The sequence below is a fragment of the Pogona vitticeps genome, chromosome 2, assembly GCF_051106095.1.
Source record: "Pogona vitticeps strain Pit_001003342236 chromosome 2, PviZW2.1, whole genome shotgun sequence".
NCBI lineage: Eukaryota > Metazoa > Chordata > Lepidosauria > Squamata > Agamidae > Pogona > Pogona vitticeps.
The window spans coordinates 15,083,748-15,097,649 of NC_135784.1; the positions used below are offsets into that span (position 1 = coordinate 15,083,748).

Genomic DNA, 13,902 nt, shown 5'->3' on the forward strand with positions numbered 1-13,902 from the left:
ATTTATTTATTTATTTATTTATTTATTTATTTAATTAATTAATTAATTAATTAATTAATTAATTAATTAATTAATTAATTAATTAATTTATATGCCGCCCACTCTACCCAGAGGTCTCTGGGCGGCTTACAATAATTAAAATTCAATACAATAAAATGATTAAAATACAATTAAAATACAATTAGAATTGCCATCATCAGGACCCACAGTTGTTATTTCAATTAAAAGCCTTCTGGAACAGGAAGGTTTTGACCTGGCGCCGAAATGTCATCAACGTCGGCGCCAGACGAATTTCAGTTGGGAGGGCGTTCCATAGTCTAGGGGCAGCTGCCGAGAAGGCCCTTTGCCTACAAGCCATCCCTCTTACCTCCTTGAGGGATGGCTCTTTCAAAAGGGCCCCCTGGCTAGATCTTAACTGCCGGGTAGGCTCATATGGAAGGAGACGGTCCTTCAAGTATCCAGGGCCCAAGCCGTTTAGGGCTTTATATGTCAAAACAAGCACTTTGAATTGGGCCTGGGCAGCAACTGGTAACCAGTGTAAATTGAACAGAATCGGCTTGATGTGATCTCTAGCGGCTCCACCACTCACCAGCCGCGCAGCTCGATTCTGGACCAGTTGCAGTCGCCGGACCGTCTTCAAAGGCAGCCCCACGTAGAGCGCATTGCAATAATCTATACGAGATGTTACCAGTGAGTGTGTAACTGTCATGAGACTCTGCTCGTCCAGGTAGGGCCGCAGCTGGTATAATTTCCGCAGCTGAAGGAAGGCGCCTCTGGCCACCAAGTCCACCTGGGCTTCCAAAGTTAGACTGGGGTCCAGGAGCACCCCCAGGCTGCGGACCCTGTCCCTTAGGGGGAGTGTAACCCCATTCAGGGCAGGGAAATGGCCCTCCAACCTGTCCGGCGAAGCACCCACTAACAGCACTTCCGTCTTGTCTGGATTGAGTTTCAATTTATTAACCCTCATCCAGTCCATTATCAGGTCCAGACACGAGTTCAGCACAGAAACCGCCTCACCTGGATTGGTGGAAAACGAGAGGTAGAGCTGAGTGTCGTCAGCATATTGCTGACTCCTCAGCCCAAACCTCCTGATGACCTCTCCCAGCGGTTTCATGTAGATGTTAAACAGCATGGGGGACAGTATCGGGCCCTGAGGAACCCCATGATATAACTGCCATGGGGCAGAGCAACTGTCCCCCAGCACCACCCTCTGGACACGGTCAGCTAGGAAGGAGCGGAACCACCGTAAAACAGTGCCCCCAACTCGTAACCCAGCCAGTCTATCCAGAAGGACACCATGGTCGATGGTGTCGAAAGCCTCTGAGAGGTCCAGGAGTATCAACAGGGTCACACTCCCCCTGTCTCTCTCCCGGCAAAGGTCATCGTACAGGGCGACCAAGGCAGTCTCTGTACCAAAACCTGGCCTGAAACCTGATTGAAATGGATCCAGAAAATCCGTTTCATCCAGCAGCGCCTGGAGTTGCCCGGCCACAACCCGCTCCAACACCTTGCCCAAATAAGGGAGGTTCGCCACTGGTCGGTAGTTAACCACCAGCCTTGGGTCCAGGTTAGGCTTTTTAAGGAGTGGTCGAATTACAGCCTCTTTCAAGGCGGTAGGGACCACTCCCTCTCTCAAAGAGGCGTTCACAGCCTCCTGGACCCAGGTGCGAACCCCCCTGGCAGAACTTCCGATTAGCCAAGATGGGCAAGGGTCGAGCAGCATGGTGGTAGAACGGACAGATCCAAGCACCCTGTCCACATCCTCAGGTCTCAACAATTGAAACTCGTCCATTAAAGTTTGACCTAAGCACGGCACACTGGACACATCTTCCAATTTTGCAGTAACAGTGGAGTCCAGCCCACTGTGAATCTGAGCGATTTTTTTCCTCAAAATGAATAGCAAACTCGTCACAGCGAGCTGATGAGCAGTCCGGGACCTCCACCAGATTTCCCGGTTGAAGAAGATCCCGGACCACCCAATTTACAGCATTCCCACCATCTACCAGGGAGGCTACCCGATCAAAATATAGATATAAAATTAATCTAGCAGGATTTTTGACAAATCCGTGTTGACTTCTAGTTATTATTGCATTGTTTTCAAGGTGCTTGCAGAGCAACCGCTTTAGAATTTGTTCCATAATTTTCCCTGGGATTGATGTCAGGCTGACTGGTCTGTACAGTAGTTCCCAGATTTCCCCTTTTTGAAGACAGGGACAACATTGCTGTCTTAGGTCCTTCCAGGGAGAAAGGTGGGATAGAAATATTTTAAATAAACAAATAAACATCCCTGGGACTTCACCTGTTCTCCATAGTTTCAAGAGCATAATACATTTCCTTAAATCTGATGTCATTTATTTTTTGCATTATTCTCAACAAACACTTCATTTGAGTTGGTGCAGCTTGGTTGCATGGTGTGATTTTGTCTCCGTCTTCCTGAGATTCTTTCCTCGTTCTGAGCAGTAATTCCTTTTGCTCCGACTCCACAGAATCACAACCGAGGAGTGGTTGGAGTGTGGTCAGGTGTGGGTTGTCACATGCATTTCAGCCACCTAGCCTTTTTGAGGAAGGGGAGGAATTTAATATTTGATGGGGTTATGGAAAAACACATGGAAACAGAGGAGGAGAGAGAAGGTGGGAATGAGATGTAGGAAAACCCATTCTTTCAGCCAGGTAGTGCCTGCTTGGGGAATAATTATTCCTCTCAGTGTTGGTGGTTTTCCGCCCATCATCCTTTGCTGTTGGTTTGGCTTTGATGGCAGTTGCCAATCAAACACAGAACACGTTGAAAAACCAGAACATGTAGTTGTCTAAAAATATTTCCCAAAACAGAGAGTGACACAGTGGTTAGACTGCACAATTGCAGTGAAGAATCTGCTCACAACCTGAGTTTGACCCCAACAGGCTCAGTTAGCCGGCTTGAGGTTGACTCAGCCTTCCGTCCTTCTGAGGGTCCGTAAAAGGAGTAGCCGGCTCATTGGCGGTTGTGCGCAAAGTGTTGTATGCATAACTGTCTTGCAAACTGCGCAGAGAGTACTTTAACATTATGGGGTGGTATATAAGTCAAAACGTCAACTACCACTAGATACCTTGGGCTGAAAAAGGAACTTCTTCATTTCTCTTGATTTTATGTTGTCTTCTTTTATTTAGCAAGACCGAAGAGATAGTTGTGGACAGAAATTTTAACAAATTAACCATATTTTAGTGTAGGTGTCACTAAGGAGTTGCATATCTACTCACGCAATCCTGAAGTAGCAGGAAATACAGGAGTTTCTACATGATCACTGTAGAAACATCTCATTTTAACAAAACACAAACATTTCCATTATTGTTGTTTTGAAGCAACTAATCTTAACTGAGATCCAATGATGTGTAGCTGTTGGATAATGACTTGGGAGATCTGGGTTCAAATCCCTGCTCAGTTATGGAAACTCATGGAGGAACTGCAGTTGCAAAACTGCTCCTTCAGTATCTTAATAGGAAAAAAGACTGTAGTGCCAAAATGAAACAATTGTAGTATAAATTTTGTTTACCTTTATATTTTATTACTTTTTTTAGACTTCTAAGCCTCCCATCTGACCAAGTCACTCTCGATGGTGTACAACAACTATAAAACATACAGTTCCAATTATACAACAAAGTAAAAGTTAATTTAAAATTCATTGGGTAGCTGTAGCTGTTAAGCATTCAAGCGGAGCTTTTAGGAATAGCATGATTTAGAAAATCTGCCCAAATAGGAAGGTTTTAAAAGACTTTTTAAAATCACCAGGAGAATTTTGGAAGGTGGTTTCTTCCAGAGCAGAGGTGCAACTGCCCAGAAAGCCCAGCTCTTTGTTTTCTCCTCCAGGGCCTCCCCCTTTAAATGAGTGATCAAAGTGAAAGAAGAATGTGGCAAAGCAGAACTACAGTTGAACAGCCAAACAAAAGTCCGAGGCCTCTTCAGACTTCTTCAATGGCTATATCACATAAAACAGAACAGAAAAAGCATGTTTAAAATAACATTTTTTTCTAGAGACAATATTCTAAGCATTGTACATAAATAAGGAGCTCTTGGAGGAGATGGGGCTGGATTTAGTAATGTATTGGAATGTTTTTATTAATTAGAATTGTCTATTTATATTGTTACTGTATTATTTTACTGTTGTTAGCCGGCTAGAATGGTCCTCACCGACCAGATAGGTGGGGTATAAATAATAATAATAATAATAATAATAATAATAATAATAATAATAATAATAATAATAATAATAATAATAATAATAATAATAATAATAATAGTAATTGTTATTGTTATTGTTGTTGTTGTTGTTGTTGTTGTTGTTATTATTATTATTATTATTATTATTATTATTATTATTATTATTATTATTATTATTATTATTATTATTATTATTATTATTATTATTTAGGGGAGGATCCCCAGCAGAGGCTCACTTGCCCCAGGAGGAAGGGGCGCCTGGCTCTTCCAGGGACTCTCCACGTGCTGCCCCACCGCCTCCCTCCCTTCTTTTCCCCACCTGGGGGGTCACCCCCCCTTCCCACCACCCCACCCCCGCAAGTAGGGCTCTCCGGGCCCCGGAACGCGCGAAAAGGGGATCCGGCGGGAAAGAAACGGAGGGCGCACCTTACCCGAGGCAACGGCTCTCTAGGAAGGAAGGCTCTATCATTTTAACGCTATAGAGGACTTTAAAGGCCCCTAGGAACAAAAAGAAGCTCCCAAGGGCCAGATGGGGGCGCGCTTTATAACCCTGGCCTACCTGGCCGGGTTGTCGCACCTCCTCCTTTGAGCAGGTCTTCCAAACAAATAGAATACTGCATCACACAATGCCTTCCAGTGCAAAATATGCGGAGAAAGCCATTTTGCTGTTCCTAATGTATTTTTGAAAGAGTTTAGTTTCTTTTGTGAAAACCAGGGACGCTTTTTTATAGTACTAAAAGTGAAGGGGAGTAGAAAATCCCACATTTACTGCAAGTTGAGATAACAGGGAAGGGAAAGAGTTGCTCAGATCGTGTTATCCATGGGTACAAAAGGACCCCCTTATCCACGGCATCAAGATCCACTGAGGCACTTCTCTGCTGCCCGAAAATACTAAATAAAAACATCCAGAAATATTATTTATATGTATTTGCCAGAGCTGGCCACTAGAAGGCGCCAGAGACCATGGAATGTAAAGCGTTCCACGCTTCTGCGGTTTTCAGCATCCGCGGGGAGGGGCTTGGAACCCATCTCCTGCAGATACCTTATTTTTATGTTCTCTTTTTAAAGTCACTATGGAAAATATGGAAGATTTTAAAAAAAGAAACCGGGCCCACTCCTTTGACTCTAAGAAACAAGTTGCAGGTGCAATACAGTAGATCAAAAGTGGGGAAGGTGTGAGCCTCCAGAATTCACCAGGAATGCATATATTCTCTGCCCAAGGCAACTATGAGAGCAACATCAAGAGTGCTAAACATTTTTTTTTCCCAGCAGCAAACATTACTGGGCTAGATGACGCATCAATATGCTGGACTGCATCACACACAGAGATTTTTTTTTTGTCTTTCTCACATTCCATTTTGTCCAATAATAATCATGTGCCGTCAAATGAGTTCTGAGTTATGGCAATCGTTTTCAGCACTTTCTAGGTACAGAATCCTCAGGAGTGGCTGAGCATTCCCTTCTTCTGAGAGTGCCCTGGGTTTTTGCAGCTTGCCCGAGGCTACACAGGCTGGCTTTTCTCCCAGGAGACACAATGGGGAATCAAACTCTGAACCTAAAATCTATAACCTTAGAGCTGCATTGCTGGAAGGGGCCCCATCCAGTTCCTGTCAAGGAGGCACAGTGGGGAATTGAACTCACAACCTCTGACTCTGTAGCCAGAGACCTAAGCCACTGAGATATCCAGCCAGCCAATTTTGTCTCTACAACACTCATCATCCCACTGAAGAGTGACTTGTCCCCCTTGATGAACCTTGACCAGTGTGGCCAAACTCAAAGGAGACCCCCCCCCAATGCACCGCCCCCAGTCCAACTACATCGATTTAAGTGGCATCAGAGAGGTGTTTGTTCAGGATAAGGATGAACATCTGATGGAACCTCAGGAAGGTGGGGGGAGGAAACAATCTGCAAATAGGACAAATCCATGCAATGGGACAGTTTATTGAAAAAAATAAGTCATGATGACAGACCTGGGAGTTTGAGAAAACTCCTGTCTTTGATCCTTGACTCTATTTTAATTTTAATTATGCTGAACACGACAAAAAAACCTAAATTTAACCAAATCTTTACCATGAGATCCCACCCCAATCCATTTCACAACCTTCATTTTAAAAAAATTATCAAGAGATTTCCAGTATGGACACAGGTAACAGACTCAAGACAAAAATCTCACTCTCGTGGATGTAGAAAACACTCAGAACCTGGGACCCTCGTGTAAAGAGCCACTGATTTTAAGCAGGTTGCTTTAATTCCCCCAGAAATAACCATACTGGGATACAGAGCAAGTAAACACATTGCTGATCCTTATTTGGGCATTAATTACTTATACATGTAATTAATAAAATACTTCCATGAATCTTAAAAGCTCCAGAGAATCCTGCTGCTTGTCCATGCCAGACCGATTCCCTCAGAACATGTAAAAATGCATCTTTTTATCTGATTTCTGCTGTCATCAAAGCATCTTAGATGTTTCCCTGTTTGGACATCTTTGAAAAACCTCCTTTTTTTCTGCCTTGTGCCCCTCCAGCTAGAGCCAACCACAGCCTTCACTGATCTCGCCAACATGGACACTTCAGTGGATGGTTCTTAAGAGTCATACAGCCAGTCATGTCTCTTGGATGTTTGGTTGAGGACAGAAATCCTCAAGTCTTGTGGAGGTAGAGGTAACAAGCAAGAGTCATGTCTAGACAAACTTGTCTTTTTGTTGAGCTATAATCACTGATGCCAGTATTGTAAAGAAAAAAAAACACTACAATGCTAAGGTGAGGGGCTGATTGGTTTAATTTTCCTCCATATTTTTTTGGAATAAATTTTTTTTACTGAAAAGACAAGATTTCAAGTAATGGACTTGCTTCAGTCAAAGGGATGTTTCGTCCAAAGGACCAAAGAAAGGGTTCATCATTTATTTGGGCATCCAACCTAACCCCTCTGGCCTTGCACTCCGTTTGTGGTCAACCTTGGAGGTCCGCTTTGTTTCTCTTTTTGAAATGGCTACGTTTTTACACTCCAGGAGATAACACCCAGCCTCGGCTGCCCCTTCCCAAATCCTCACTATGGTGCTGGCGCTTTGTGACTATCTAAGTCAACCAAGCAACTGTACGAGATCAGTTACGCAAAGCAGCTGTATTAGAAGTGAAAGCCCAGATGGGTTTTCAAATTTCCAGATGTGGTCATGAGTTCAAAAGAGGGGGAAACCAAGATTTAAATGCAAGGGAATATGCTGTCTACTGGGCAGAGGCCACACCTCATCCTATCTGGAGATTAGAGGTGTGCACTTTAACGCGCTTTGTACAAAGCTGTCAGGGCAGCTAATTGGACAACTCACCCTGCTTTGGAGGGTGCAAGAGTCCTCCTTCTCTGATGACACTCCAATCCAGATAGAAGCTCAGCTGGCCTTTCCCTGCCTCCTCCGGCAACTGACCCCTCATTAGGTGCCTGGGGAGAATGCTCTTGCACCTCATCAGACTGGTTGGCTGCTGGAGGAGGCGCGGCTGGGCCAGCCAGGCTCCTGCCCAGATTGGAGCACCATTGGATAAGGAGGGCCCCACTGGTGCATGAAGTAAGGTGAGTGGCCTGGCTGGCCAGTGGGGAAGGATGGCCACTTGTGGTGCTGCACTCTCAGCTTCATATGGAGTGCTTTGTGCTTTGCAAATGAATGAGATCCACCTCATCCTACTTAGAAATGTTTCTTCCAGTGAATGAGAATCAGGTGAAAAAAACAGGACTGCAGCTAAACAGGAAGAAGACAATCACGTCTATAGTAAAACATGGTGTGGGAGTTTCTTTTGATACGAGCTAACTGAGGTTGCCGTGATTTCATGGGGCCTCATCAAGCAATGATAAAGATGGGATTTGACCTTTTCTTGATGATTCTACTTGGCTCCTGTAAAAAAAAGGTGCTGTTGAACAAGAAAAGGAGAGAAAAGAGGGAAGAATGAAATCTGTGTGGATTTTCAGATGGCGAGCCAGACGCGGGAGAATGAAAGAAGTAAGCAGTTGGAGCACCTTTCCTCCAAAGAAGAGTTGGAGTTCTTGGTGTTAAGGGAAAAGAAGGGGAAGAGAAGCTGAGAAGAAAGGAAGGACATCAGAAACCACAAACTCAGAAGGTGCAACCACCCACATTTTCTGAAACAGGAAAACCTATTATCTCTCTGGCTTGAATCAACCGAAAACATTATTTTATTGTCCACCAAGGTATTAAATATCTGTCAACTTCTAGTGAGAAAATATCTGCATCATCTTCAGCTGCAGAGATGCTTAGATGTTACGCAAGGTACAATTCCTGCCTAAAGACCTCTCCGCGTCCCACGCGTTTCTCGGCAGTATCTTTCTCTCCATGAACTCTCTGAGGAAAAAGAAAAGTTTGCCCTGCAACGGAAGCCCATTCCTCATTCCAAACTCGCAGGCGGCTTCTCCTCTCTGTGGATCCTCATGTGGGAAGCCAGGTTTGTGCTCCGAATGAAGCCCTTCCCGCAGGCAAAACACTTAAATGGTTTCTCGCCGGTGTGGATCTTTTGATGGGAACTGAAGTTGCTTCTATCCCGGAAGCTCTTTCCGCACTCCAGGCATTTAAACGGCTTCTCTCCTGTGTGGATCCTCATATGAGTAGCAAGGGTTGTGTTGTGACTGAAGCTCTTTCCACATTCCAGGCATTCAAACGGCTTCTCCCCTGTGTGGAGTCGTTGATGGGAACTAAGGCCGTTTCCATCGCTCAAGCTCTTTCCACGTTCCGGAAATGTGCATGGTTTCTCATGGTGGATTCTCTTGTGGGAAGCAAGGTGTGTGCTCTGATTAAAGCATTTTCCGCATTCCACACAGGTAAATGGTTTCTCTCCGGTGTGGATTCTCACGTGGGAGGTCAGGTTCGCACTCTGCGTGAAGCTTTTCCCACATTCCAGACATGTAAACGGCTTCTCTCCGGTGTGGATCCGCATGTGGCGGGTAAGGTGCGTGCTGTAACTGAAGCTCTTCCCACATTCTGAACAGGGAAACGGTTTCTCCTCCGTGTGGATTTTCATATGGCGAACCAGGCTTGGGTTGTGTCCAAACCTCTTCCCACATTTGGAGCATTTAAAGGGTTTCTCCTTCGTGTGGATTCTCTCATGAGAAATAAGGGTCCCTTTATGGCTGAAGCTCTTCCCACATTCCATGCATTTGAAGGGCTTCTCCCCTGTGTGGATTCTCTTGTGGGAGACAAGGTGTGTATTGCGGTTGAACCTCTTTCCACAGTCAAAGCACTGAAACCGTTTCTCCCCTCTTTGCATTGTCTTACGGGGGATAAGGTCTGTGCTCTGACTAAAGCTGTTTTCAGGACATCTAACTTGTTTTCCTTCTCTGTGTGTTCTCAAATCTTTTCCAGGTGGTGAATGATTCAAATAATTCTTCCTGTATTCTGAGCATTCCACTAGTTTCCGCCCCACATGGATTTTCCAGTGAGCATTTAGACTGGCTTGACAACGGAAGCTTTTCTTGCACACCAAACACTTATGGCATTTGTTGCTTTGACCAGATTCTTCTTCAAGCGGAGTCTCTTGTAAAGAAAAGGCTTCGTTCCCCTTCTGTCTGCCTTCCTTTTTTCTCCTCTGGGGATTCCCCTCCTCAATGACCAAGCATTCTTGAAGCAGTTCGTCTTCAGAGCTGCCTTCTCTCACAACAGAAGCTAAAATAAAAGAAACCTGATTTTATTGGAAGCATGGAGCTACAAACTGTGCAGCAATATCAATTAACCATTAACTAAATGAACCACAATTAACCAGAAACCTTATCCCTGCAGAAAACCTTTGACTCCATTCCCAGCACCAGGAGGCTATATAACTACAGTGGTGCCTTGTGTAACGATTACCTCGTTAAACGACAAAACTGCTTGACAATGAAGTTTTAATGGTAAAAATTTGCTTAACGATGATCGGTTCCCTGCTTTCAGAACCGATTTTTCGCTAAAGAACAATTTTGAAACAGCTGATCGGCAGCTCTAAAATGGCCGCCTGCTGTGCAAAAAGGCTCCCTGTTTTCAGGACGGATTCCTCGCTTTACAGGCACTGAAAATGGCCTCCCTATGGAGGATCTTCGCTGGACGCTGAGGTATTTAGCCCACTGGAACGCATTGAACCGGTTTCAATGCATTTCAATGGGCTTTTTTGTTTTGCTTGACGAGGATTTCGCTTAACAGCGATTTCAACAGAACGAATTATCCTTGTCAAGCGAGGCACCACTGTACTATGTAATTTAATATCGCCATGCTACTCATAAAGTGGTTTCATCAGTTCAGCTTTGTCAAAAAGCCTTTACGATTAACACATTTATTCAAATAGAACCTTTTGCGGTTGCAGGCCATTTCTTCAGACCCATGGACACTGCGGATTGTTAACCTTAAAAAGTACTGCAACAGTACAGTACCTTAGTATTTTTGCTTTGTGTGGGTTTTTATTCTTGCTGAAAGACTTAACAGAGTGACTGCTGGTGGGAACAGTTTCAACAGAACGTAAAGAAAAGCTCACCCAGAGACACCACGTGGGCAAAATTCTCCACCATGACTTCCCAGTGCAGAGCCTTCTGGCCCGGATCCAGCAGCGCCCACTCCTCCTCGGAGAAATGCACAGCCACCTCCTCAAAGGCTACCAGGCCCTGAAGAAACAAGGAACGTCTTATTCATGAGCTAATTGCAATTGTTAAACTTTTCTAAAGAACAGTCCAGCAGGGAACACCAAAAAGTACAGGTTTCCTTACCATAGTCCAAGCTTTCCCTATAGTCTATTTTTGATAAAAGCAAATCCAATGGGAAAGTTTTCATCCATCCATCCCTCCCTTCCTCCCCCTTCCCCATAGGTCCTCTCATTCCACAAGATAAAGTATGTCTATTTTCAGAATCTCACCTCTCTACACAACTTCCCTACTTTCTCTGGACTTTGCACCCCTGTTCACCCTTTGTCGTTCCCTTATTAACCCTTGCCACCAGGCACTGCTTTCTCCTTAACACAGACTTACTTTACATACAGAAACGGCTTCAGCGAGAGGTTCTCTCACACAGATTGGGATCCCCAGGGAGGGAGAGGGCACCTCTGTCTGATCCGTGGCAGCCAGGATTTCTCACTCTTGAAGCACTTTAACACAACGGGATTTCTTCTCGGAAGGAAATAGTATTAATCAAGTTCTCTTTTGGTTTCAGTCAGCTACACACAACCATATGGTTTCTGTCAGAAGTGGGTCTGGCCAATTCCTGTATCCAGGGAAAGAAACACAATTAAATCCAGAAGTCCAGATGAAAATGAACAGATGGATTTGAGTCAGCGCATGGGGCTGGAAGAATTCGTGCAGAGGAAGATAAGGAGGGAAGAAGGAAGGAAGGGAGAGAGAAAGAAAGAAAGAAAGAGGGGGGGAAGGAAGAATTTAGAATACCTAGATTCAATAATGCTGTGAAAAATTAAAGGCACGAATAGAAGACTATATATTTATTCATTTGTTTGTTTTATATGCCACATTTCTTCCAACAAGGGACCCAAAGTGGCTCACAACATTAAAATTCAAACAATTTAAAAGCACAGTAAATTAAAAATTAAAAGATGAATTAAATGAGATATGATTTAAAATACAATTAAAAGATTAAAACATGAAAACAAAAAAATGATTAAAGGTGAAGCTAGATTAAAGATTAAATATGATGTGAATTGACTCAGGATCAAGGAAGGAAGTTCACTGAGTCTGTAATACATGGGCACAGCTTTTAAGGACAGGATCTCTGGGAGATCACTCGTGAACAGATTCACTAGGGGCTAGAAGGGACTTGACACACAACAATGACAAGATTCATTGGCCAAGGATGGGGGCATGAAAAGTAAAAACAATGAGCATACAAAGGCAGTTGACATCATTAAAAGGCAATACTCTATATAAAACTAAAGACGGTAAGCACACAAACATTAGAAATGAACAAACAAATCTTGCGCTGAGAAATGGCAAAAAAACCCCTAAATATTAAAAACCACTCCACCCCAAGGCTCCACTGAAGGGCCACCAAGCCATGAAATGTGTGCAGAATCCTGAATTGGGGTATTCAGAACTGCTCACAGGGCATGGTCTGGTCACGTGAAGGCTTTCCAGGCCAGGAAGACCAAATACCTCGGTTCTCACAGCCTGCACTGAAGACCAAGGTAGATCTTTGCAATACGGCCAAGGCTGGGCAGACCAAGAGTGTAAATGAGGATATAGCTGCTTCTGGGCCAAATGATTCTGGAAACGTGCATTTGGGTCTCTGGGCAGTGCAGGGGGGGGGAAACTTTATCACATACTGAACTAGTTCAAATAGCAATCCATAGTTCCAGGATAAGCAAAATGTTTTCTTCTCTTTTTTTCCCCCAGTAAGGCAGTTGACAAAACTATTCCCATCAGGTGTCTCAGTTGTTGTTACACCTGCTCAAGATTGTACTGCCTTACACAGGCTGCGCATGAGCATTAGCATATCTGCAGATCACCAGATGGCACTTTTCTTTAGAATCCCTTTAGCCGAAGCCTTTGTGTTGCTTTTGTGACATCCTATTTTTTCCAGTAAAGAGCGCTTCACCATCCCAACAGGCAGACTTACGTTCAGGAACCACTTTGCTCCACTCCTCTGTCCATCAAGGCACTACGGATCGATGCTGTGGAATGAGAACAGCTTGAGAAGCACCATCCCCAAACGTTTTTTTAAAAAATGCAGAAAACTGTTCAAAATCCTTTAAATGCCCAAATGAACCAGAATCATCCAGACACTGTGGCTGGATTAAGAACCCAATTAGCCTTTAGTACAATTCTAAGAGAAAGGTAAATTCACATCATGAGACGCAGTAAGACTCCAGATCCACGGTGAATCGGTTCCAAGCACCCCTTCCCGCGGATGCTGATAAACGCGGAAGTCTCGAAACCTCTATTTTGCCTAGTCTCTGGCTCCCTGGAGTGGCCACTTTTGGTAAATGCACCATGGAAATACTGTACATATAAATAGCTTTTTTATGGCTCGGGTTATTTTCTATTTTCAACCAGCGGCTGAATGAATCAGCGGATATTGAACCCGCGGATAAGGAGGTCCCACAGAAGTTAAAGCCCGTGGCTTTATTAAGGAGGACGTGAAGGGAAATGATCGCTCTCCAAGGTGCTTCCTCGAACCACCGCCCATACACACAAAGGGCTGAGCGGCTCCACGGGTTCTCCTGGCAGCCGAGGGTTCCCTTCTCCCGGCTCTGCCCCCGTTCGCCCCCTTTCCCCCCCTCAATCCGGGACAAACCGCCCCCTTCCTCCCAGCGCTGCCTCTCCGTCTCCCCGCCCGGAGCTCACCCGCTTCCCGACCCCCTTTCCCAATAAAGCACCTCTTAGCCCTACCTCGGAACTCCCGGGAGGTGGCTCTGGCGAGAGGGGGGAAAAAGAAGCAGAGCGCCTTCCGGTAAGGAACAGGAGGTGGCTCGCCGAGCTCTTGGCTCTCCTTCCTTTGTTGACCCTCTAGGACTCACTAATCTGTGGGTTTAACCCTTCGGGTCGGAGGCCGAAGTTGGCAAGAGGCACTCTGGAAAGTTAAAAGGCGTGAGGCCTCGTTGAATTTTAGGCAAACGAGGATCCTTTCTTTTTTCATGAAGCATCCTTCTTTTCACACTTGGGAAACCTCTCCCTCTCTCTCTCGGACTACAACGCCCAGAATCCCCCAGGAAATCAAATTGGGGGAATGGCTGGGGGGAGGTTCT

The 13,902-nt window shown here is 44.8% G+C and overlaps 1 protein-coding gene across 2 annotated transcripts; it reads right to left on the reverse strand.

The window, feature by feature from the left end:
- Positions 1 to 6,116: 6,116 nt before the first annotated feature.
- On the reverse strand, positions 6,117 to 13,433 carry LOC110091743 (uncharacterized). 2 transcript variants are annotated; one of them, XM_020815993.3, is made up of 4 exons: positions 12,774 to 13,433; positions 11,180 to 11,411; positions 10,693 to 10,819; positions 6,117 to 9,854 (listed from the first exon to the last, which is right to left on the reverse strand). In XM_020815993.3, exons 3-4 carry the CDS (start codon positions 10,724 to 10,726, stop codon positions 8,584 to 8,586), a joined length of 1,305 nt encoding a protein of 434 aa, XP_020671652.3. In that variant the 5' UTR covers positions 10,727 to 10,819; positions 11,180 to 11,411; positions 12,774 to 13,433; the 3' UTR covers positions 6,117 to 8,583. The 2 variants fall into 2 exon arrangements, with proteins under 2 accessions (XP_020671652.3, XP_078244009.1); XM_078387883.1 differs by having other exon boundaries at positions 12,311 to 13,433.
- Positions 13,434 to 13,902: the final 469 nt, after the last annotated feature.

Excerpts from the sequence above, each read along its gene's own strand:
- LOC110091743 (XM_020815993.3), bottom strand. The coding sequence starts at position 10,726 with ATGGTGGAGAATTTTGCCCACGTGGTGTCTCTGG. Across the intron at positions 9,855-10,692 it reads TGCCCACGTGGTGTCTCTGG|CTTCTGTTGTGAGAGAAGGC; the intron begins GTGAGCTTTTCT and ends CTTTTATTTTAG.